The sequence below is a fragment of the Coloeus monedula genome (genome assembly GCF_965178545.1).
Source record: "Coloeus monedula genome assembly, chromosome: 18".
Taxonomy (NCBI): domain Eukaryota; kingdom Metazoa; phylum Chordata; class Aves; order Passeriformes; family Corvidae; genus Coloeus; species Coloeus monedula.
This window is the reverse complement of record NC_138798.1, coordinates 13823501-13846075: the sequence shown is the minus strand read 5'-3', so window position 1 is coordinate 13846075 and position 22575 is coordinate 13823501. Positions and strand designations below refer to the sequence as shown.

Below are 22575 nucleotides of genomic sequence, written 5' to 3'. Positions count from 1 at the left end.
ATGCATTTTTATTTGGAGGAAATAGAGGAGACGAGCTCTTCTCCAGCTGCGGGGAGAAGAGCTCGGAGCCAGGTGAATGCAAAGCAGCCCCCGGGGCTTAGCTAAAGCCAGGCTTATGAACAAGTCATCCGAAAAAACTCCATGCTCCAGGTGCCACTTGCCGCCTTTGGAAAGGACACGCTCGGAATCGGCTCCGAGAGGGAGGGTTGGGCGCACAGGGATGAGTGGAGGCGCCTCGACCTCGTTTCTGATATATTCTCTGCTCCTCCTGCTGTTTTGAACTTCAGGAAGGAAAAGAAATTAAAAAAAAAAAAAATCCTTTCGGAGACAGGAATGAAACCTTGGATTGAGCCGACTGCTTCCCTGGAACCCGGCTCCACTTTGGAATAGTAATAATTATTATTGTTATTAATAAACAATTAATGCTGCTGTCATGGGAAGGAGCTGTTTCTTTGTCTAGGCAGGGTGCCAGCACACAGATCCCACACAGGCAGTCCTGCTCTGTCCCAAAGATGACCCCAAGCATTGAGAGTGCTCAGAAAAAATCAGGAACGATGCTGGGATGTCACTCATCAGGGACGGGAAGAGCTGACACGATCGGAAGGAATTTTTGGGACCATCTCTCAGCAGGCCACTTAATCAAAGGCATTTCCTTAAATCCCTTCCTCTCCAGCAAAGCGAATCCTGCTGTGTTAAGCACTTTCCCGGAGAATTCGGGGCCAAACCAGCGATATTTCCATGGCATTTGGAAACACTCTTAGAACACAAAGGGAAAACTTCCCCCCTGGAGCATCCTCCACGTTAAGGAGCAGCCGCCGGCAGGGATTTGATGCTCCAGCGGGTAAGAAAAGCTCAGCCAGCCCCAATGTTTCAACATCAAACACAGAGGATCAAGCTGCTGCTTTTCCCCATTCCCAGCCATCCTCTTGGCTCGGGATATTCCAGGCCCCTCCCCAAGCTGCTGTCTGCCGCTGGAAGATAGATCCAGCTTTAATGTGTATATTAATCCACGTATTGACTTTGCCGTTGTCAGTCGTTATCAAGATTTATCCAGCCTGATGGCCTCGTATCGATCGGGGGGGAGTGTATTCCCACGGGTCAATCCATTCTGATCCCACGCCTGGCATGAAGTCGATCCCCATTTATTATATGATCTACGAGCTCCATTATTTAACTGCCAGGGAAGGGAATGCAGCGGAAAAGCAGGAAAAGGGAAAACAACGGGGGCAGAGGAGAAGGGCCTGGCTCCTAAAGCGGGTGTTTGAACGTGGACAGGGTTAGGGGAGGCAGGAATCCATGGCTTCCCTTCCCAAAATGGACCCAGGAGTGCGGAGAGAAGGGCAGGACCTGAAAGGCACCTCAGAAACGCTCCAGGATCAGAGACTCGTGGAATGGTTTGGATGGGACGGGACCTCAAAGCTCAGCTCATTCCACCCCCTGCCATGGGCAGGGACACCTTCCACCATCCCAGGCTGCTCCAAGCCCCGCCCAAGCTGGCCTGGAACACTCCCAGGGATGGGGTAGCCTGTCCCAAGGCCTCACAGGGAAGAATCTCTTCCCAAGATCCCATCTAACTGTGCCCTCTTCCCCATGGGAAGCCATTCCCTGTGTCCCATCAGTGCACGGCTCCCAAGCCTGGCATGGAGGAAAACAAGGTGGCAACTCTGTGCCTCAGTTTCCCACCCACTGAGCAGGATTTAGAGCTTCTCCTTCAATTCCCAGCGCAGGAAGGAACGCTGGGAGGGTGCATTTTAAGTCCGTTGAGAAGAAAAATCCAATTTCAAATGCAGAATCCTGGAATGGCTTGGGTTGTAAGAGACTTCAAAGATCCTCTCATTCCAACCCTTGCCATGGGCAGTGATGCCACTCAGGATATTCAGGGCTCCATCCCACCTGACCTTGTTGTTCCTTCAATTTGTGGTTCATTAAAGCTCTAAGGACAATTTGGATCCCCTGGAGGGATCAGGGAGCTGGCTGCAGGCACCACAGAGCATCCACAGGGATGCCTTGCTTTCCACCCTTCCCCTTTCCTCCCGTCCTTCAAATCAGGTTAAATATCCCCAGCTCCCCGAGCATTGAGATTTACAAGCCCCAAATCCTTCCCAGCTGGGCTGTGCCTGTAAATGTCAGGAGATCTGGCACTGGGAGAGGCTCGGAAGAGCCAAGAGTTTATAGCCGAGCTTTGTCCAGAGCTCTTCCATGCCCACCAGGAGCAGGGTCCAGGGATGGGAGAGCATCCCTTGTGAAGGGCTTGTTCCTCCCAGCAGCAGAGCCGAACATTAAATATTGGCAAAATCCAGCACAGAAATCTATTACAGAATCAAAACAAACCCCAATATTTAGTCCATGCACTAAAGTTATCCAGGAATAAACAGCTGAAGTGCCTTGGCTATCCTTCCATCCCTCGCTCTCACACCTTCCCTATTAATTAGTACCAGGGAATGTGAAATTAAAACCTGTTTTCCACAGAGAAAAAGGAGCAAACTCTTATTTCATCTTTGATATCTCACATTAGGACAGGGCCTGGGTTTATCTCCATCCCCCCACCGCCAGCAGCTCCAGGGAAGGGTTTGGGAGATGCTCCCTCTCCAGCAGAAACGTTCCAAGTTCCTCTGCTCCAAAGGCACCTTCAACAAATTAATTCTCTTGACGCAGTTCTGCCAAGGTCAGGCTTAATTCCTAATGTTCCTCAATGTTCTCCTTGGTCTTCCCAGCCAGGGACATAAATCACGGCCACACAGCCCTGGTGGCATCACCGGCGGCACCCTGGAAAGCTGAAGCCACCCTGGCGTGACAAGAGAGGGGTCAAAACCCAGCCTGGAGCATCCCAAGGAGCAAATCCCAGACTCCTGGCACAGGCTCCGAGAGCCATGTTGGAGCTTTTAAGCAAAAACCCAAAGAATCTTGGAAAAGCTGCACCAAATCCCCCTCACAAGCCAGCAGGAGCTCAAAGCCCAGGCAAAGCCCAGCTCAAACCTTCTCCCAAACAACATTCCCAACCAACAGGAGCCCCCTGTTGCTGCATCCAGCGTGTTGATCCCCTGCTCCATTACAGACCCAGTGAGCACCTGGAGCCTTGGGAAGCATCAATAAGCATCCAAATCCCCCTTTTTTTCCCCAGGAGGAGCACCCAGAATCCTCAAATGTGGGAGTTTCTGCTTTCGTGGGTGGCTGGAGCCATTTTAGCCAGATTAGGAAAGGACTTTACCCTTGGAAGACCCCCCTGGGTGGCTGAGGCTTTTCCTCTGTTCCTGCTCTGGGGGCCAGCACCAGGAGCCCCAAGGAGCTGGATTTACCCAGGCCTGGCTTTGTCCCACTCCCCACCAGCAAAACCAACTCGTTATTCCAACAAACTGGGAGCTTTTCCAGCCCTTTCATTCCCGCCGAGCCGAGGACTTCGCCGCTGTTTCCCACCATCCATTAAGCAGCGCTCAAAGCACCAAGGCTCGCACCCGCTCCTGCTCCAGACTAATTAAGATGGATGTTAATTGTCCCCAGCGCTCATTACCCAAGAGAAAACCCATTAGCAGCTCTGATGGAAGCGTTCCTTGGAGTCACCTCCCCCACTGCTGAAAAATGCTGGATTTCTGCTTTTCCGTCGCTTTAAGAGACAACTCGGGAATCATGGAATGGGTTGGGTGGGAAGGGACCTTAAAGCCCATCCAGTGCCACCCCTGCCATGGCAGGGACACCTCCCACTGTCCCAGGCTGCTCCAAGCCCCAATGTCCAGCCTGGCTTTGGACACTGCCAGGGATGCAGGGGCAGCCCCAGCTGCTCTGGGCACCCTGTGCCAGGGCCTGCCCACCCTCCCAGGGAACAATTCCTTCCCAATCTCCCATCCATCGCTGCCCTCTGGCACTGGGAAGCCATTCCCTGTGTCCTGTCCCTCCATGCCTTGTCCCCAGTCCCTCTCCAGCTCTCCTGGAGCCCCTTTAGGCACTTTAGGAAGGGGCTCTGAACTCTCCCTGGAGCCTTTTCCACTCTCAATCCCAGTGTTTTTATCACTGATGAAAATGTTAAACTGTGCTGGTCCCATTTATCCATAAATGTAGGGAAAATCAGATTTTTAACCCAAACCATCCCACCCTTGGCCAGCTGCTGCCTCAGTTTCCCCTTCCATTCTTTCCCCAGTGGGCTGTTTGGATGGGGAAATTTCGTTCTGCTAATGAGACGATCCCTGAATATCGCAGGCAATCAGGAAGGAAAACATCGGCATGGGGAAAAGTAAAAATAAACCCGGCTATAAATAACCCCCTTCCGGCAGCGCCGGTGGCACGACGTGGTGAAGCCCCTTCCCAGGGACACGCAGCTGCTTCCAGACGTGCAGGGAAATGGAGATTTCTGCAGCAACTACAAGGAATTGCTGGGATTTTGTGGAAAAAACGGCCTCGAGTGGCCACTTGTGGGCTCCCAGAAGAAAAAGTGGCCTTTTCCACACACAGCAAGTCCTGCCCTGGGAATGGGCACAGGGAAGGTGAGGAAATCCCGATATCCTGGCTTTGTATCCATAATCCCCACCTCAGGCAGCTGGGAGTGATTTTCCCTCGCACCAAGCAAAGCCTGGTTTAAAGTTATTCCCAGAAATCCCCAGGTAGAACTTCAGCCCCCTTTGGGAGATTTCTGCTTTTCCGGCACATTAAGAGACAACTCAGGAATCACGGAATGGGTTGGGTGGGAAGGGACCTCACAGCCCATCCAGTTCCACCCCTCCCACTGTCCCAGGCTGCTCCAGCCCCAATGTCCAGCCTGGCCTTGGGCACTGCCAGGGATCCAGGGGCAGCCACAGCTGCTCTGGGCACCCTGTGCCAGGGCCTCCCCACCCTCCCAGGCAACAATTCCTTCCCCATATCCCATCCAACTCTTCTCTCCTTTGGTTTAAAGCTGATAGCGACTCAACTTTCGAGGGATGCAGATAAAAGTGGGTTGCAGGAACAACCCAACGATGCCTGCAAATGTTGTGAGCTTGGGTTATATTTTTGGGCAATTGAATAAATTTACATTTTGACCTTAAAAAACAGGACCAAGTGCAGCTGGAAGAGGAACAGGATGAGCCGAGCTCCACAATCCTCATTTTAATTCACCAGGATGCAGCAGCACACGGACTGGTTTTGTCCAGCTGTCAAAAATGGCACCTCTCTGCTTGTACAGAAAGGCCCATTAGAATCGAAAATGGAAGAGAAAACATTCCACGGCTCAAAGGAAAACTAAAACCCCAAAATATCGAGGAATACATTCCCCAGGTTTTGCTATTGAACAGCACTGAAAAGCTGGGCAAACGGGGGCTGCAAAGGGACGTCGGAGCGGGATGGAGACGCCGCCTTTTCCTTTGGGAACACAGCGTAACACGCGGATGGGGGCTCTGACTCATCCATCAATACATGTGTTTGCACACTTTTCCAAAAGCTTTTGGCCTGGAGCTACCCAATAGATGGAAATGCTGCGGAATTTTCCCCAGATGGCTCGTTTTTGGTCCCGAATAAAAGGCATCGCTCTTCCAGTCGCCAGCTGGGGAGAGCCAGCCCCGCTGTGGGGTCACCCTGACTCCAGAGGATGGAACTCCCAAAGCAAACACAGTCCATGACCCCACCGGAGCGGGGAGCAAGGGATGAGGTGCCACAAACTCGGGGTGAAATCTTTTTGTTTTGGACAAAGAGGGAGCAGAGCACCTGCAGAGCCGCCCCATCTCTGATCAGGGACTGGGAGGTGCCACTTTCAAGGGAAAAATTAGGGACATTAGGAGAAGATGATGCAATATTTCATCACTGATGGCTGTTGGAAGCGGTGCCATTCCATTGCTTTTGAAATGCTGCCAGGAGGAAAATTCAGCCTCACCTTGGGGAAACTTCTCCGGGAGAAAATAACCCAGGGTGGGATGAAAAGAGGGATTATATCCAGCTGAACGCACGGTCTGAAGGTGAAGAAAATCACAGAATTCCCAGGAATAAATGTAATTCCCATGAGAACAGCTGCTCTGGGAGCAGTTGCAGCCTCTTTGCCTCCAGGCCAGCTGGGATTTTTTTGCCCACCCACACAGGGATTACACCAGGAGACTCAGTGCTGCATTCCCACTGGGAATGTGGGTGAGGGCAGGTTCTTGGGAATGCCTCGATGCCCAGGAAGCTGTGGAGGTCTTGGATGGTTTGGGAGCCCTCAAATCCCAGTTTGCTCCCCAGAAAGCTGCTGGGAGCCTCCCAGTCTTCCTAAAGGGGCTCCAGGAGAGCTGGAGAGGGACTTGGGACAAGGCATGGAGGGACAGGACACAGGGAATGGCTTCCCAGTGCCAGAGGGCAGGGCTGGATGGGATATTGGGGAAGGAATTGTTCCCTGGGAGGGTGGGGAGGGGCTGGGCTGGAATTCCCAGAGCAGCTGTGGCTGCCCCTGGATCCCTGGCAGTGTCCAAGGCCAGGCTGGACATTGGGGCTTGGAGCAGCCTGGGACAATGGAAGGTGTCCCTGCCCATGGCAGGGGTGGCACTGGATGGGCTTTGAGGTCCCTTCCCACCCAACCCAACCCAACCCATTCCATGATTCCATGGCACTTCCTGTCCCTGGATAAAACAAACCATTCCTGCCCGGAGCTCCACTTCTGGATAAGAATGACCTGCCTGGGCTCACTTCTGGATTTGCCCTGTTCTCCACACCACATGGAGAACATCCCTTCCTTAGGGCAGGAAACTCAACCCAACGGCGCCGTCAGACCGGAGGAAAAACAACGGAAAAACCAAATTTTTAGAAGGAAGAAACTAATCTTTGGACAGAAAAAAACAACCCCAACCTGGTGATGATGGCGAGGTGGGGAGGGCTCATGCAGGCCCCCATGAAGAGCACCACGTTCTCGTGCCGGGTCTGCCGGTAGGCCATGACCTCCCTCTTGAAGGCCTTGAGCTGGTCCTCGTTGTCACGCTCAATGTCGATGAGGCGAATGGCCACCTCCCCGTGCCAGCGCCCGTGGAACACCTGCCCGAAGCGGCCCTTCCCGATGAGCTCCCCGATCTCCAGCTGCTCGAAGGGGATGTCCCACTCCTGCAGGAAGATGCTGGTCTGGCTGGCCTTGCGCGGGAAGTTGCGCGCGGAGAGCAGCGAGAGGTTCATCTCCTCGAAGTCGTCCTCGGACTCCTGCACCTCCTCGGCGCCTTCCTCGTTCTGTGGTGGGCAAAGGGCATCGGGAACAATAAAACAGGGAGAAAACTGGGGGAAAATCCCCACTGATCCAACTGCTGCTCGCTCAGCCCCAGAGGAACCAGGAAGGCGCCTCCCAAAGCCAACAGAGCGGCCCCGTTCTACGCAAAGGCGGCGGAATCCCAGGTTTTCATAGAATCATGGAATCCTTTAGGTTGGAAAAGCCCTCTGAGATGGGCTCCAACCCCTCCCCAGCACTGCCAAGGCCACCACAGACCCATGTCCCCAGGTGCCACATCCACAGGGCTTCAAACCCCTCCAGGGATGGGGACTCCAGCACTGCCCTGCAGAGCCAATTATGTACCCCAGGGTTAAATTAAGACTGTGACCCAGCAGAGATTTAGTTAATTTGCCTTAAGACAGTTTCATCCTCCCCTGGCTGAGCTGTGCTCTGTTCATTCCCATTATTCCCACCCTGGCACCCCCTGGTCAGCATTCCCAGACCCCCTGATGGTCCATTTATACTTCCTACAGGATTTTACCACACCCTTTAAAAGCCCTGTTCTCATCTTCCCCCTCCCCTCCCTTCCGCCGCATTTTTAACGCATCCTAAAAAACCTCATTGAATTCCAAACTGGAAGCCCAGGAGGGTCCCTCTCCACAGGGTGGGGACACGGATGCCTGGCCTTTGATTTAATTATCAGCAGTTCTACTGCACAGATGGGAAACGTCTCCATTTCCTAGGAAATGTGCCCCAAGGTACCCTTAAAACCAAGGCCCATTAAGCACAGGAGCCGTCTCACCTCCGAGGTGGGCTCCACTTCAATTTGAAGCAATGGGTTTCCTTCCAGGCTGTTAAAAGAATTCCAGAATTAACACCATGGAAAAACACCGGGATTCGGGCAGCAGTCCCACTTCCCACCCCAGGAATAAAGGGATCAGGGAGGAGAAGGCGTCACTAACCCGGGGTAAGGGACAGATTTAACCCCCCCACAGGCACTGGGGTACATCCTCAAGGTGTTTTTAGGGATTTCCAAGACTTTTTTCCCTACAACACCAGCCAAAGCAAAAGTGCAGAAGGAAAGAAAAGGAGTTTTTCAATAATTTTGGAGAAGTGCCGGGTTCAAGGATCCTCTCCCTGCAGTAAAGAACCCAAATCTGGCTGGTTTTCCAGGTCTTTTCCTTCCCTGTTTACTCAGCACCTCCCACCCCTCGGTCCATAACCGGGGTCTCGCTGCTCCTGATAATTAACAGGGAATTAGGGAAGTTCTGACTGAGGGATCAGCTCGGGTTTCAAACATCATAGAAACATATTCTAAATTATGATTGTCAATAACATAAACCACAGCATCCCTTCCCAAGGGAATTCCACTCCCCAGACCACTCGGACATGGCGGTCCTGCGAGTCCTATCCCATTCCACAGCCACTAAAGACTATAAATCCCAGGATCCCATACAAAAGGAGTCAATCCTGGTATTTTGAGCAGTGTTGGAAGCCCAGGTGGCCGCAGAGCACCTCCATGGATGGGTGGTTTGCAGGACCAGCCGGCTTCTCATCACTATCCCAGGCACAAATTCCTGTCTTCCAAGGATCCGGAGATGTTTAACCCAGCCAAGTCCAGGGTGTTTTCAGTGGGGGGAGCCAGAGGGAATCACAGATTTTGGACATTGAAAGCTGTTCTCCCCCAAAAATCCTATACCTGACACCTTCCTTGAGGCAGGGGAGCCTCGACTGAAGCTTCGACTTGACCACTTTTCCATGAATTCCCACCCATCGCTCTCCATCCACCAGAACCCCAGCAGAGCTTGGAGAGTGTGGATGAGCTGCCCATAAACTGGGGCCAGACCTCATCATCCCTTAAACCCCTGGCTTCCAAAATCCTCCAAAAACAGCCTTTAGGAAAAGGCTCAGGAAGAGGCCCAGCAGTGGAATGTCACTGCTGGAGCGGTGCAGGCACCAGGACGTCAGGGAATGATGGATTCGGGCCCAGCCTGCCGGGCAGGGATGGTTCTAGCGCTGATTAGATGCTGCTTTTCCCGACTTTCAGCCCAAAGTTTATTGGGCTTGAAAATATTGGAGGTGGCAAAGGTATCCTGCTTATAATTTAATTATAATTTAATTAATCCCCTGGACTTGGGCTTTTTGGATTGAAATCCATTTTTTTTTCCAGTGGCAAAGAGCTGTGGGTTATAAACGAGGCCCCCACCCTCCCTCTCAACCTTCCAGAGCTCTGGGGTCTCACCAGGACCACCTGAGCTCCCAGCACCAGGGGAGCACCCATGGGTGCCTGGAGGGAAGTGGATGGGAAGGGGATGGGAAGGGGGAGTCACTCACATCGGGTTGGAGGTGACGGGGTGCAGGACGACCTGCGGGGCGCGGGTCGGCGTCTCGGGCACCACATCTGGGGACGAGAGAGAGGAATCAGAGAGCTCTGGGGGCACCCAAGGGAATTAAATCCCACCCCTCACACCCAGGTGGAATTCAGTGACGCCCTGAGTAGGGCTGGGTGTCACTTAGGGCCACCCAGCCATGCAGAATCTTCATGGTCCTGCACCAATAGCCTGGGTTTGAGGAGAAATCCCACCCTGGCACAAATCCAGGGGTTTGGAGAGCTGGCCATGCACCCACCCCCACCAGGAGAAATCCCAGCATCCCACATCCAGGAAAAACCTCCCGAGAGCCTTACCTGGGAAAATGAACTGCTGCTTGTACTTGTAGTAATGGGAGGCTGGAAAAGAGGGAAAAGGGGTTCAACACCAACCTGCAGAGCTGGAAAAGCTCCAACCTGTGCCCCGTTCTTCACCAGGAAACCTCAACTGCAGTTGTGTGAACCCCTCCTGTGCGATCCAACCTCTCCCACTTCCATATCCCCGTATGAAATATTCCATATTCCAACCTGGCACGTAGGGTTTGCCCAGGCCAAAAAATTAAGACTTCTGCTGGATTATAATTTGATTTTTTTTCCCCCATCTACTCTTCTACACCATTTGGAGAGCATTGATGTCATCTATGAAGTCACTGGTGGGATTCAGACACTTTTTTTCCAGCTAAAGCCCGTGGTGGGTTTGAGTGTTGGCCCTCAACCAGAATTTGGGAACCTCTTGGTATCATGGAGACACCAAGTGAGGGGTTTGGAACCGCTGCCCATTCAGGCCCAATTCCACCCTTTCGTCCCTTGCTTTGGAGCCATGTCCTTCCTGGAAGGAGTCCCAGGAGCCACTGCCCAAAGGCAGAGCTCAGAGAGGCTCTGGGTGGTGGGACTCTCCAGTGGCTCCCATCTCCAGCCCAAGGATTGATCCAACTGCCGTGGAGGCAGGCAGGTCATGGGTGTGAAGAACTCAGAGCTGCTGAGGCCACCAGAGGTTGGCACCAGCTCGAAAGCCACCTTCATATCTCCAGGACCACCCCTCAGCTTCCCCTCTCCAGCTTGGAGACCCCAAAGTCTGACCTCAGCCCTGCAGCAGGACCTGAGCCAACATCAAAGGAGCCTGGAAGGTAATTCCGGCAGGAGAAGGTCACTGTGTCACAATTTCCAAGCTCAAATCCTAATCCCTGAGATGACCATCTTGATGGGATAAACCACAGAAAACTTCCCGGCTGGGAAGATGAAAGCAGGGTAAGTCCTGCTTTGGATCCCATTCTGCTCCTCACGGGAATAAAACCCGGAGCAAACACCCCCCAGAGCTGCCAGGGTCTGATCCTGCCCTGCCCCATCCCTGCCGGCTGGGAATGCGTTCCAAGTCCCCAAAAAGGGGTTAATTCTATGATTTCTGCTTTAAACCACAGGAAATAATGTCCCAAAAAGCCCTGGAGCAGTCTCTGCTCCAGAAGTGACCCATGATGGGGTCACCAATGGCTGGGTCCCCCCCGAGCCAGGCAGGGTCCAGGGCTGACCCAGCAGGTGGATTGGAATGCCGAGGAATCAGGATACTTTGGCTTTGGAAGAACTCCTTGCACTGGGTCACCCCAGCACCGAACCCGTGCCGTGTCCTCCCTGAACCTGGAGGCTCCAGGGCTGTACCTGGAGAAATCCTGACCCTATGGATGGGTCACACCATTCCTGGGAGTGCTCAGGGCTTCCCCCCAGCTCCTCTGCTGTCTTCCTCACGCCACTCCGGGATCCTGCCTGAATCCCGGGCACTCTAAAGGGCTGCCACCGCTCCGGGCACACAGTGGGGGGTTGATTTTTGGGGGGGTTTCCCAGCTTTTGGAAGTGTTTGTCGTTGTGGCGATGGATTCTGCCAGGCAACTTCCTCCTCGTCTCCCTCCTCCTCCTCTTCCTCTCTGGTTGAAGGCTTGTCAGGATGGAAGCACCACCATGGAGCACGGAGATGCCACCCAGTTCCTCTGGAGAAGCCGTCCTGATCCTCCTTCTGACCAGCCCAGCTCATTAATCCTGGGATTCTGGGGGTGCAGGAGAGACCCCAACCTTCCAGCTGCTCCAGCAAAGAGGTCATGGACCAAGCAGGGCCCCCAGGACAGCCAGGAGTGCTTCAGCATCCCAGAGATCTCCTCACCTCTCGCCAGCTGTTTTTTGGGAGTGGCTGGACACGCTGCCAGGAGCGATTCTGAGCCATCCCCCTCCAGGAATGGACCTTTCCTGGAGCAGCAGGACATCCCAAAGCGAGGCAGACACGCTGGGACAGCCTTTGGTACATCCTCAGCTGGAGAGGAGCTTTTTGGGCTGTTTTCCACAACTTCTGTGTCCTGCAGCCACTGGGACCTCCCTGCCTCTCCCACCTTCCCTGAAGAGACGGAGCTCCAGGAGCAGACGGATACCAGGTCCAGATTCCGTGGGACAAGCCACGGCAGACATTCCCAGAATCATCTGTCACCCCACATGTGCTGCCAACAAACCCGTTGGGGACCCATCACCCCAAAACCACGGTGGGGTCACCCCAATTTGCCCTCACAGAGGGGTAAGCCCCTGGTTTCAGTTTGCACCTGGGGTGAAATGCCATGGAAAATCCATGCCTGGAAAGGTTCTGCAGCCTCGGGAGCAGCAGAAGTTGTGCTGGCTCCAGCCTTGGAGGATTCCAAGAGTAGATGAAGCCTTGGGCTCTGACCCTTCTGCAAGCAGGAAATTTGACCCAAGCTGAATTATCCCAAACTCATCTTTTCTCCTCATTCCTCCCTCCACCTTCTCCCCATCCCAGCATAAATCCAGGAAGGGGATTCAGTCAAATGGATCCTCACCCCAAGGACACCCCAGGACACGAGTCCCTCTCACGGGGCAGGTGGGACACGGGGACAGCAGTGGCAGTACCTGGCAGGTTGAACTGCTTCTGCTGGCGCGGGCACTGCGGGGACGGGTGCAGCGGGGACGGGGGGGTGGCACTGGGTGGCAGCGGCGGGGCCGGTGAGGACGGCGTGGACGACGTGGTGGACGAGGGGTTGCTGCTGGAATCTGGCTGGTAGGGCACCGGAATGTGGTCCTGTGGGACACAGGGAAGGAGGGAATAGAGAGGAGCCGGTGAGGGCAGTGCTGGTCAATGCCACCACAGGTGACAAGTGGATCATCCCACCCGTTTCTTCCAGAAGTCCCAGAAAACACCCAGCGCTTTTTCCAAAACCGTTGGTGTTCCCCAAGGCCATTTCCCACCATATATTGGCTCCTTTCCTACTCTCACCCCCAGATGAGGGTCCCCAAATCTTCTGGCTCTGCAGAGCCATGGCCACCAAGGCCAGAATTGGGGCCACAACCCTGGGGCTTGGTCCTTGGGGACAACAAGGTCCTGGCAGCTCCTGCTGAGCTCCTTGGAGCCAAACCCCAGGGCCTTGCAGGGAGCAGAGGGATCTGGAAGGAGCAGCCAATGCATCCCAAGAAATTCCTCATCGTTCCTTGACTCCTCCCAGTCAAGGCCAGCAATTTTGGGCCTGCACTGGGATGGGAGGGAAGGGACCACCAAGAGCCAACAGGCAGGAGAACCTGCTTGGATATCTTGGACCCAAAACGAAAAATCAAAGTCAAAACTTCCCCCCTTGCTGCCCAACCTGGAGCTGCTGAACAGGGTCTGAGCAGTGCCAAGCACTCCCATCCCCAGGGAATTTCCCTTCAAGGTTAAAATATCTGCACGAGCCTTCCCCAGCAGGTGATTTTGTCCTAATTAATTAACTCTTCAATGAGCTGGGCTTTCCAGGAAGCCCATATTGGTCATCATTCCATGCTCAACAATCTTGGCCACATAAATTCCTTTTTAAGCAACCAGCAAAGGTCACAACAAAAGGATTTCACGGCAGGGCTGGAATTAGAGGATCTTTAAAGTCCCTTCCAACCCAGGCCATTCCATGATTTTATCCAGGATATTTCTAAAGAAATGCTTTTAGAAACACCAAAATTAGAAGGGGGCCCCGCTGACATAAGAACATTTATAGGGGAAACTTCAACCTGAATGGGAGTGCTCAGGTCAAAAGCTTTCTGCACCACCCCATAACAACAAAACCAGAGCAGATCCCTGCACTGAGGAATTCCTAAAGAGATTTGGGTTTAAAATCAACGTCTCCAGGCGCATCTTGGTGCCCAGACTTTTCCCAGAGCCAGGAGATGCTGAGGGCTGGAGGAGCTCAGCCAGGCTTTGGGAATTCAGGGTTTTGATGATCCATTCCCCGCCACATCAGTGATACCCCCTCTTCTTGAGCACTTCCAGCCTGCCAGCCCCACACCCTGCCCTTCCTCTGAGGAATTTTCCACTGGAGGCCAACAGGCTCTAAATTCCTTCAGAACCAGCCCTGTGATGGGTTTATGGTATCAGTGCTGAGCAGGAGTGAGCCAGGTGCTCTGCCAGGTCTGGCTTGAGCAGCTTCGCCAGGGACAATCCAATTCCAGGCTGGTTTTATTTGCAACAGTAAATTTGTTATTTATGGAAGGCTCTGCTGGTAGCAGAGACCTCAAACCACCCCAAATTCAGCTTGGACCTGGAGGCTGAGAGGCCACAATGGAGCAGGACCAGGACAGCGGGACCCAGGCTGTTCTGAAGTGCTGATCCCATTTTATTTTTAAAAGAAATGACCTTACTGGAACATCCTTCCGTGTCCAGGGAAGGGAACGGAGCTGGGAAGGGGCTGGAGCCCCAGGAGCGGCTGAGGGAGCTGGGAAAGGGGCTGAGCCTGGAGCAAAGGAGGCTCAGGGGGGACCTTGTGGCTCTGCACAAGTCCCTGACAGGAGGGGGCAGCCGGGGGGGTCGGGCTCTGCTGGCAGGGAACAGGGACAGGAGGAGAGGGAACGGCCTCAGGCTGGGCTGGGGAGGGGCAGGGTGGATATTGGGAACATTTCTTCACGGAAAGGGTGGCCAGGCACTGGCACAGCTGTGCAGGGCATGGTGGAGTCATTTAACAGCCCTGTGGATGTGACACTTGGGGACAGGGGTCAGTGGTGGCCCTGGCAGTGTGGGGGGAACAACTGAACTCAATTTTCTTTAGAGATCTTTTCCAGCCCAAACAATTCCATGATTCTCTGAAAAGCTGTGGATGTTTGGGTGCAGGGGGTCCTGTGCCAAGGTTCTCAGGGCTCACCTTGTTGAGTTTGTTGGTTTTGGGGAGCGTTTGGCTGACGTGCAGGTCCGAGTACCGGGGGGGCTTCCTCAGCGGGTTGTTGATGTCGCAGGGCACCGACTCTGTCCGGACTAACCTTGCTGGATTAAGAAGGGAGAGAGGGAAAAGGGGATGGAGAGGAGGGGGAGAGACAGGGAGAGACATCAAAGCTCTGCGGGAGCGCCCGGGGTCACCCTGTGCTTGCAAACCGCTCTCCAAAGCGATTCCCGCGGCACTTCCAGCCTGGCATGGCAGCTGAACTTCGGGATCCTCCTGCACCCCGGCCACAGCCAACCCCCCCCAAGGGCGTGAGGCTGCAGTTTGGGGGCTCCAGCAGCTGCCACGGCCCCTCCTTGAGCCGGGGCTCGGCCAGCACAATCCTGTTCCTTGCCGGAGCTTTTTGGGGTGGAGGGAAGGAGCCGGCTCAGAACGCTCTCAGCAGGGAGATTCTTTTTTTTGGGGGGGAAGCCAGCCTGAAAGTTAAGGGGGGTAAGGAATGGTTTGACTCCAAAACAACGGATTTAAGAGCTGGGTCTGGGGGGTTTTTTGGGGTCGGGAGGTATTTCAGTGACGCTGAGGCCACCCCAAAGCCATGCTGCTCCTGAAACACACAGCGGGCAGCTCTGGCTCTTGCAACATCACAGCCCTAAATCCCAATTCCTGCCCATCCCAGGAGCCCGCCTGCTCCCGGGACGGGACGGTGCCTTCCCTGCCTGCCCGGCAGGGTTTGCAGCAGCTCCGAGCCTGACGGGGGAGGGGGGGGGGGGGGTCTTCAGCCGCTTCCACCCAAATTTCCTGCAAGCGAGGGCGTGGGGGTGGAGTGGAGGCTGTAAAATTGTCCCCTCCGAGGTGCCACCAGCACAATCCTTTCTTTTCCCCGGGATTAAGCCAAGGAGCGGGTTTGGGGGGGTATCTAACACAAAGGAACAGCTTCAAGAGCTCAAAGTTCAAGGCAAAAGCGATTGGAAGCGTTTCCCTCAGGCCGTCGCGGTCCTCTGGCCAGCAAGGGAGCCAAAATCTGGAAGAAAAGAGGTGGGAAGCGCCGCCCCGTCGTCCTGCTGCACAGTTCTGCCTGTCTCTCTGTGGATTTTAGGCCGGGCTCTCCCGCAGGAGAGAGGGGTAAGGCAGCTCCAAAAGCACCACGAGCATCCGCAGGGCCACGGCCGCGTCCCCGGCGCGGGGACCCCGCATGCACCGGGAGGTTCGGGGTCCCACATCCGCCCTGAGCTCTCGACAGAAGCAAAAGGCTAAAACCTGGTTGGACTTACCCCGTGCGGTGGGGAATCTGAAAAGAAAAGGAGGCAGGGGGAGGGTGGGTGGAAGTGGTTTGCAATGCAAATCTGCCTCGCCCCGACCGGCTCGTCTCCCTACAAGCGGAAAAAACGGTGGGTAACATTTCCCCGGAGCGCCCAAGCGGTTCGGGAGCCTCCGTCCCGCCGGGGACCCCGCCAGGGTCCGGCTCCCGAATCGCCCGGGGGGCTCTTGAAAGCTTTACCCGCTGGCAACACCCCCGGAGGCACAGAGCGGGGGGACAGAGGGCCTTACCTCCGCGGTGGATGATCAGCAGGTGACACGGAGGGGCCTCTTTGGTGCATTTGTTGTGGCACTTGAGCCTGGCAGGGGACAGAGAGAAAGGAGTGACAAGGGGACAGGGATGGATGGAGCGACAGGATAAAGGGGAATGCCTTCCCGCTGCCAGAGGGCAGGGATCCGTGGGATTTGGGGAAGGAATTGTTCCCTGGGAGGGTGGCACAGCTTGAAGCTGTGGCTGCCCCTGGATCCCTGGCAGTGCCCAAGGCCAGGTTGGACATTGGGGCTTGGAGCAGCCTGGGACAGTGGGAGGTGTCCCTGCCCAGGGCAGGGGTGGAATGGGATGAGCTTTAAGGTCCCTTCCACCCCTGGTCATTCTGTGACGGATCTCAGGGCTTTTCCCCCCTTTCCTCCCGGGAAAGTGACCGGATACGAGGCTTTGGTTGTTCACTCTGCCTGAGTGAACCCTCCCGGATCCCTGCTTCCCATAATTCCCAAGCAGCAGGCTCAGGGATAAGGAACAACACGGGATGCACATCCTGGATAATCAGGAGGGGCTGGCTGGCGGGACACAGGGGCTGCACACCCTCGGGGAGCGCATCCATCCCAATGGAGTGACACAGAAATTCCCAAACCTCGGGGCTCTGCCCAGCTCCCCCTTCCTTTGCCAGCTGGGGGGGGGGGGCAGCCAGGCTTGAGGACGCCCCAAATTGTCATTTCTGCCAGCGGTGGCTGCAATAAAAGGAGCAGAGGCCTGCGCTGGGGGAAAAGGTTTACTGGAAGGTGGGACAGGATGAGCTTTAAGGCCCCTTCCAGCCCAAACCATTCTGTGATTCCATGAAACCCCCATTCCCACCATCCTGCTGCTGGATGCTTAATTAAATTCAGGAGCAGTGGAGGGGGAGGAAGAGGCTGGCCTGGCCCCTGGTGTGTCCCTGTCACTGTGCCCTCCCCTCCTGGCTTTATTGAGGATATTTAGCCAAAATAAAGAGAGGATTTACAGCCTCTGGATAGTCTGCGGAGCTTTTCCCGGTTTGTGGAGCCAGGGCAGGAGTCTGGAGGGCTTCACCCCCGGGTCATGCATACAGGCATAGGCAGACTCCCAAATCCTTCCCATTCCTCCTTAATTAAGGATGGAAATGCATCCCCAGCTCAGTGCTCTGCCAGGCCGGCAGCAAGCCACGGGGGAAAAGGGAAAAAGGAGGAAAGGATTTATCAAAACAAGGGGAAATAATGGGGGGGGGAAAAAAAAAAAAAAGGAACGGCAGCTTCAAGTCAATGAGCTGGGTAATGAAAATTCAGGAGCTGCCCGTGTTAGCTTTTATTACAAAGCTGTTCCTAGAGGGAAAGGCAGGAATTAATTTGGGATTTGAGGCTTGGGGGGTTTGGGGTCCAGTTGTTTGTTTTACCTGCCGGTTCCCCTCTGCTTTGTGGGGAAAGCAGCGCCGGGGCAAGGCTGGAACAAACCTAAATACCTTGCGTCCACTCCCAAATTCTGGCTGCCAGGAAATGGACTTGCTCTTTTCTGTGGGATTACAGGGAGCAGGATTGGCACAGCCAGAGCCGCAGCGTCCCTGCTCCTGGTCAGGAACCAGGCACAACATCCCATCCCTTCCCATCTCCCTCACGGAGAGCTCGCAGGAAAAGCCTCCAACTCCTCGAGCACGGCTACAATGGGAATCACCCCTTTAAAATCCCTGGGTTTGATGCCACCCCTTCCAGAAAAGCCTCACCAGCTGTGCAAGTAACCGAGCGCAGCTCGGCAGGTTTAAATCCCAATTTACCAACTCATCAGCGCTTAATCAGCGGCAGCAGCGCTCGTTAGCGCTCGGTTACCCGCGGACAATCGCACATTCCCAGCTGCCAGCCCTAGGAAAGGCAATCCCGGCTCCGGCAGCAGCTTCCCCCGGTGCCGCTGGCTGCACGGTTCTGTCCGAGGCTGGGCTGGGGCAGATTTGGAGCAGCTGAAGCAGCCCCAGCCTCCGCCTCGCTGTTTTCCCGGTCCTGTCCCGTTTTACCCCCTCTCCTTCGCACCGTGGATTCACCGGGCTGGGCTGGGTGGGCTCCGCAGGGCCACGACAAGAGGTGCCACAGAGGTGCCCAAAACTTGGCAGAAATAGAGGCTGCAGCCCAAAACTGTGGGCAAAACCCACTCGATGCCCAGAGCTATCCCTGCCTGGTCCAGCACATGCACCCCCCATGTCCTGCAGACAATTCCACAGGGAATCTCCATAACGTGGGGAGCTAAAGCCAGGCTTAGGGAAGGGGGGACTGTCAGGATCTGACTCAGAGCTCTGGAGCTCTGGAGCGAGCAGAGCCGAGGTCTGGCGGGCACATCCTCCCCGAGGACCCTGATCCCAGCCCAGACCCAACCCCAGCCCTGCTTTGGGGCGTTATTCACCCGATCCCACGTCTCATTAAAGCTTCCTGGGAGGATGAGCTGGCGAGAGCCTGGTCGGGCTCTCCGTGCCCGAATCCCTGCTCGGTTCCGCCACCAGAACCCTGATTATCCCCTCACAGTTTTAAGGAGGGACACAAACAGCTCCGGCACGGCGCCGTACTTGCAGTTTTTGCACTTTAAGCCGAACAACATTCCCTTCCCGCAGACGGTGCAGGTCTGAGACATCCAGTACTTGGTGGAAAACCTGTGGAGAGAAACACGGGGAGAGTGGGCGGGGAGAGCTCGCTTATCTCCCGAGCCCGGCTTTATCCTCTCCCTGCTGCCCTCAAACCGTGCTGCAGGTGTTGAGGAATTTTTCTAGGGATGCCAAAACACCAACCTGAGCCCCGCTTTGGGTGTGGAGAGCTGTTCCAAAGGGAATCCGGTCCCAACTCGCTGTGATTCCCCGGCCTTGCCCATCCCAGGCACCCCCCAAAACCCCTCCCTGCCCTGGGCACCGGCGTTCCCAGCCCCTTGGGAAGCAGCTTCCCATCAAACAGCAGTGCTGAGACTCTTCCCAGTGCTTTTCCCTCTTCAGGGAGATATGGAAGGGCGATAATCCAGACATGGGGAATTTGCTGAAGGTCACGGATAAGACACAGCTTTTATTGATAGCGACTCGAGCCTTATCTCAACCAGATCTGAACTGAAATGGAATTGAAATGGGCTTGGAGGACAGCGCAGCCCAGAAAGAGTGGGAATGTCCCCAATCTCCGTGTCCTGGAGCAGAGATGGAAAGGGGGATGCTCATCCCTCATCCCCCAGCCTGGCGCGGCAGTGGGGTGGGCGTACCTGTGTTTTATGGAGTTTCCTAAATCCCGACGAGGGATCTGCGGGGACCAGCGAGGCACTGACAGCGTATCTGCAGGGAGAGACCGGGAAAACCAGCACTGGTAACAAAATCGAGAGCTGGGATTCGAGTTTTTTGGGAAGGGGAGCAAAGGATGCGGACAAAAATCAAATTATGGGATTTTCCTGCTCTTTCCCCTTGGAATGCCTCACTGAGCTCCCTGTCTGGAAAGTAGGAGACCCCTGGGCTTTGTGGGTGTGTGGGAATAGGGGTCTCCTGTCCCAGATCCCATCACCCAGTTTGGAACAGGGAGAGGATGCATCCCTGTGCAGGCAGGGCGGAATTGCGAAACCTTTGGAATGGCATCACGATGTCCAAACAGGAAAGGGAAAATAAAGCTGGAACGGCCCCATCGTCAGTTTTTAATAAGACATCGCGGCTTGAGGTGGCAGCTGAGGAAAAGCTGAGTGCCAGCCACTCCAAAGGTGATTCCACTCGCATTCCAAGGGGAGAACAGAGCTAAAAGCAGGCCCAGTGCTCTCCTTCCAAGGGAAAAGGAAGGAGAAGGCTAAGGAAAAAGCGGGAAGTTCATTGGCACCGCTGGAGCAGGAGGGTGATCAGGAGCGTGGCCATGCTTGGATTCCACATCCTCCTTCAGCCTCAGCAAGGGTGGAAAAGCTGCTCCTCCTCCTCCTGCTGCTCCTCTTCCCGCTCCTCCCGGCCACGGGAAAGGTCCTGCCCCGCAGGATGCTCAGCCCCGGGAGCGGGTCCGTGCCGGGATCCTAAGGCTGGATTTCCACTCAGGGATTCGAGAGGTTTCCCAGGCACCAGCGGCGGCTCCCGGCTGTTTGCTCAGAGTGCCGGCAAATCCCTGGCTAAACAGGCGCTGGATATTATCCCTGGGAGCGGGGAGAGCTGCTGTTTGCTTTAATATCCCATTTTAATATCGCGGCAGGCACGCGGCTCTAATTGCGCTCGCCGGCTGAAGGTTACATTTACATCCCGCTCCCCGGGATAGAAATCCTGGGAGCATCCCAAGCTGATCCGGCTCCAGCACCTCCGGCCAGCGGCGGCTCCGGATCCTTCTCCCCCTCTGGTCATTCCACAGGCAGAGGCAGCAATTGAGATGTCAGGACCACGGGATCGTGGAATGGGTTGGGTGGGAAGGGACCTTAAAATCATCCCATCCCACGGCCAGGGGACACCTCCCACTGTCCCAGGCTGCTCCAAGCCCCAATGTCCAGCCTGGCCTTGGGCACTGCCAGGGATCCAGGGGCAGCCACAGCTGCTCTGGGCACCCTGTGCCAGGGCCTGCCCACCCTCCCAGGGAACAATTCCTTCCCAATATCCCATCCAGCCCTGCCCTCTGGCAGTGGGAAGCCATTCCTTGTGTCCTGGCTTTATCCACCCATGTAAAAAGTCGCTATCCCAAATTTTTACAAGCTCCCTTCAAAGCCAAGGAGGGGAATTCACCTTCCCAGCGCCACATTGCCAATATTTTTGGTATTTTCTCACCAGCCTTTGTGACAACCCAGCATCCCTCCACTACCTCCGCATCCACCACCTCCCAGGGGTGGGAATTTGGCCCACAAATCCCAGAGGTGATGCTCTAACGAGTGACCCCTCTCTGCACGGCCTCATCCCTCCCCCCTCACTAAATCTCTAAACCAGATCTCAGTTGTCATCATCGCCCCTCCCTGAGGAGCCGAACAGCCGGGCGAGAGCAGCTCCTCTCCCAGAATCAAATCACAACCTCCGCGTTATCAGCCACAATTTATTCCCGCTAACTTTCGGCTGGCCTCAATTAAATCCTGCCAGCCCGGCGAGGGGGAGAGGGGATGGAGGCAACGGCGGCCGCTGAGCCTTTTAATTACTTTCTAAATGTGCTCGCTGCAAAAATGTATTGAAGTGTAGCGGGGATTTTGACCTCGTAACATAAATGAGCCCGACGTGACTCGCAGCTAATTACCTTCATTAGCGGCAGCGAGCCACGGAGGATCGCGGCGTTTAACAATAGAGCCGCTGTTGGCAGGAGGGAAAAGCAGCGGAGCGGGGCAGGAGAGCAGGGAAAGGCACCAGGGATCAGCCCCGAGGGTTTGGGGCGCTCTGGAGTTAATTGGGGATTCTCCCCTTTACCCGGATTCCCACCCGGGGGAAAAGCTCGGGGGGGATGCCCGGGGGAAAGGTGGAGGTGCAGCAGCCTCCCCCCAGCACCGCAGGAATATTCTCCCTGAAACCCCCTCAAATTGCCACAATTAGCGTTAATTACAAGGGGGAAAGAAACCCGTGAGCGCGTCTTGTTTCAGGGTGGGGGGGTTTGGCTTTGTTGTGGGGACCCCGTGATGGAGAAGGGGCAGCGGGATCGGATCCTCGCAAGCTTCGGAGCGTGACAGCGGCTGCCTCTGCCTCATCCTCCCTCTCTCCCTGTTCCCTCCCCCCTCCGCAGCTCCCCGGAGCTGCCCCCGCCCCATTGATGTCTCCCGCCTCCCGCTGCCCCCGTGCCAGTCGTCACTGAAACCTTGATCACCAGCAGCCTCCTGCCTGCCTCGAAAATCCCAACTCTCCCGGCCGTAATTCCCCTGGCGTAATTCCCCCCTCTCTCCCGCTCCGAGCTGACGTTTCGTGGGCACGAGCGGAATTCCGCAGGGAAGAGCGCGGCTGGCACCCCCTGAGCAGCCCCATGGAGACTTCCCCCGGTCACCCACCCCATTCCTGCCTCCCGAGGGGTTCCCAAAAGCCAAACCCCGCTCCCCGGCGCGGTGGCGCTGCCAGGGAATGCCACCCTCCATCCAACACCGCCGTGTTTGCCTTCGCCGCTCCGGCAAAGGTCAGGGCTCCTGCTCCGCGCGGCACAGCTCATCCCAAAATCAACAGCCGCGCTTGATGGGATCAGCTGTGCCAGGAGGAGAGCCGGGAAAGGGGAAACCAACCGGGCAGAGGGTGACAGCCACCTCCGGCGTGTCCCTGACAGGCGACACGGCAGCAGAGCGCTGCCACCCCGCTCGCCGGCGCTGACGGGCAGCTGTGACAGCCAGCGCCGCTCCCTGAGTGGCACCCGCGCGCCTCGGAGGGGACGGCGACGGCGGGGCCACCTTGGCCGTGACGCCCTCGCTGCCCCCGCTGCCACCCCGGCAGCTCCGCGGTGAATTCCTGGGCATGTCCTGC

General features: G+C 55.7%; 1 protein-coding gene across 1 annotated transcript in view; it reads right to left on the bottom strand.

Annotated features, from left to right (window-relative positions):
• Window positions 1-22575, bottom strand: part of KSR2 (kinase suppressor of ras 2) — a gene marked incomplete at both ends in the record, with an annotated part of 74267 nt that overhangs the window by 17195 nt on the left and 34497 nt on the right. Inside the window, 9 exons of the mRNA XM_082293785.1 lie at window positions 6776-7143; window positions 7923-7971; window positions 9455-9521; window positions 9807-9848; window positions 12387-12555; window positions 14633-14751; window positions 16196-16263; window positions 18742-18825; window positions 19413-19482. Coding sequence (XP_082149911.1) covers window positions 6776-7143; window positions 7923-7971; window positions 9455-9521; window positions 9807-9848; window positions 12387-12555; window positions 14633-14751; window positions 16196-16263; window positions 18742-18825; window positions 19413-19482 — 1036 coding nt within the window. The remainder of the gene's footprint in view (window positions 1-6775; window positions 7144-7922; window positions 7972-9454; window positions 9522-9806; window positions 9849-12386; window positions 12556-14632; window positions 14752-16195; window positions 16264-18741; window positions 18826-19412; window positions 19483-22575) is intronic.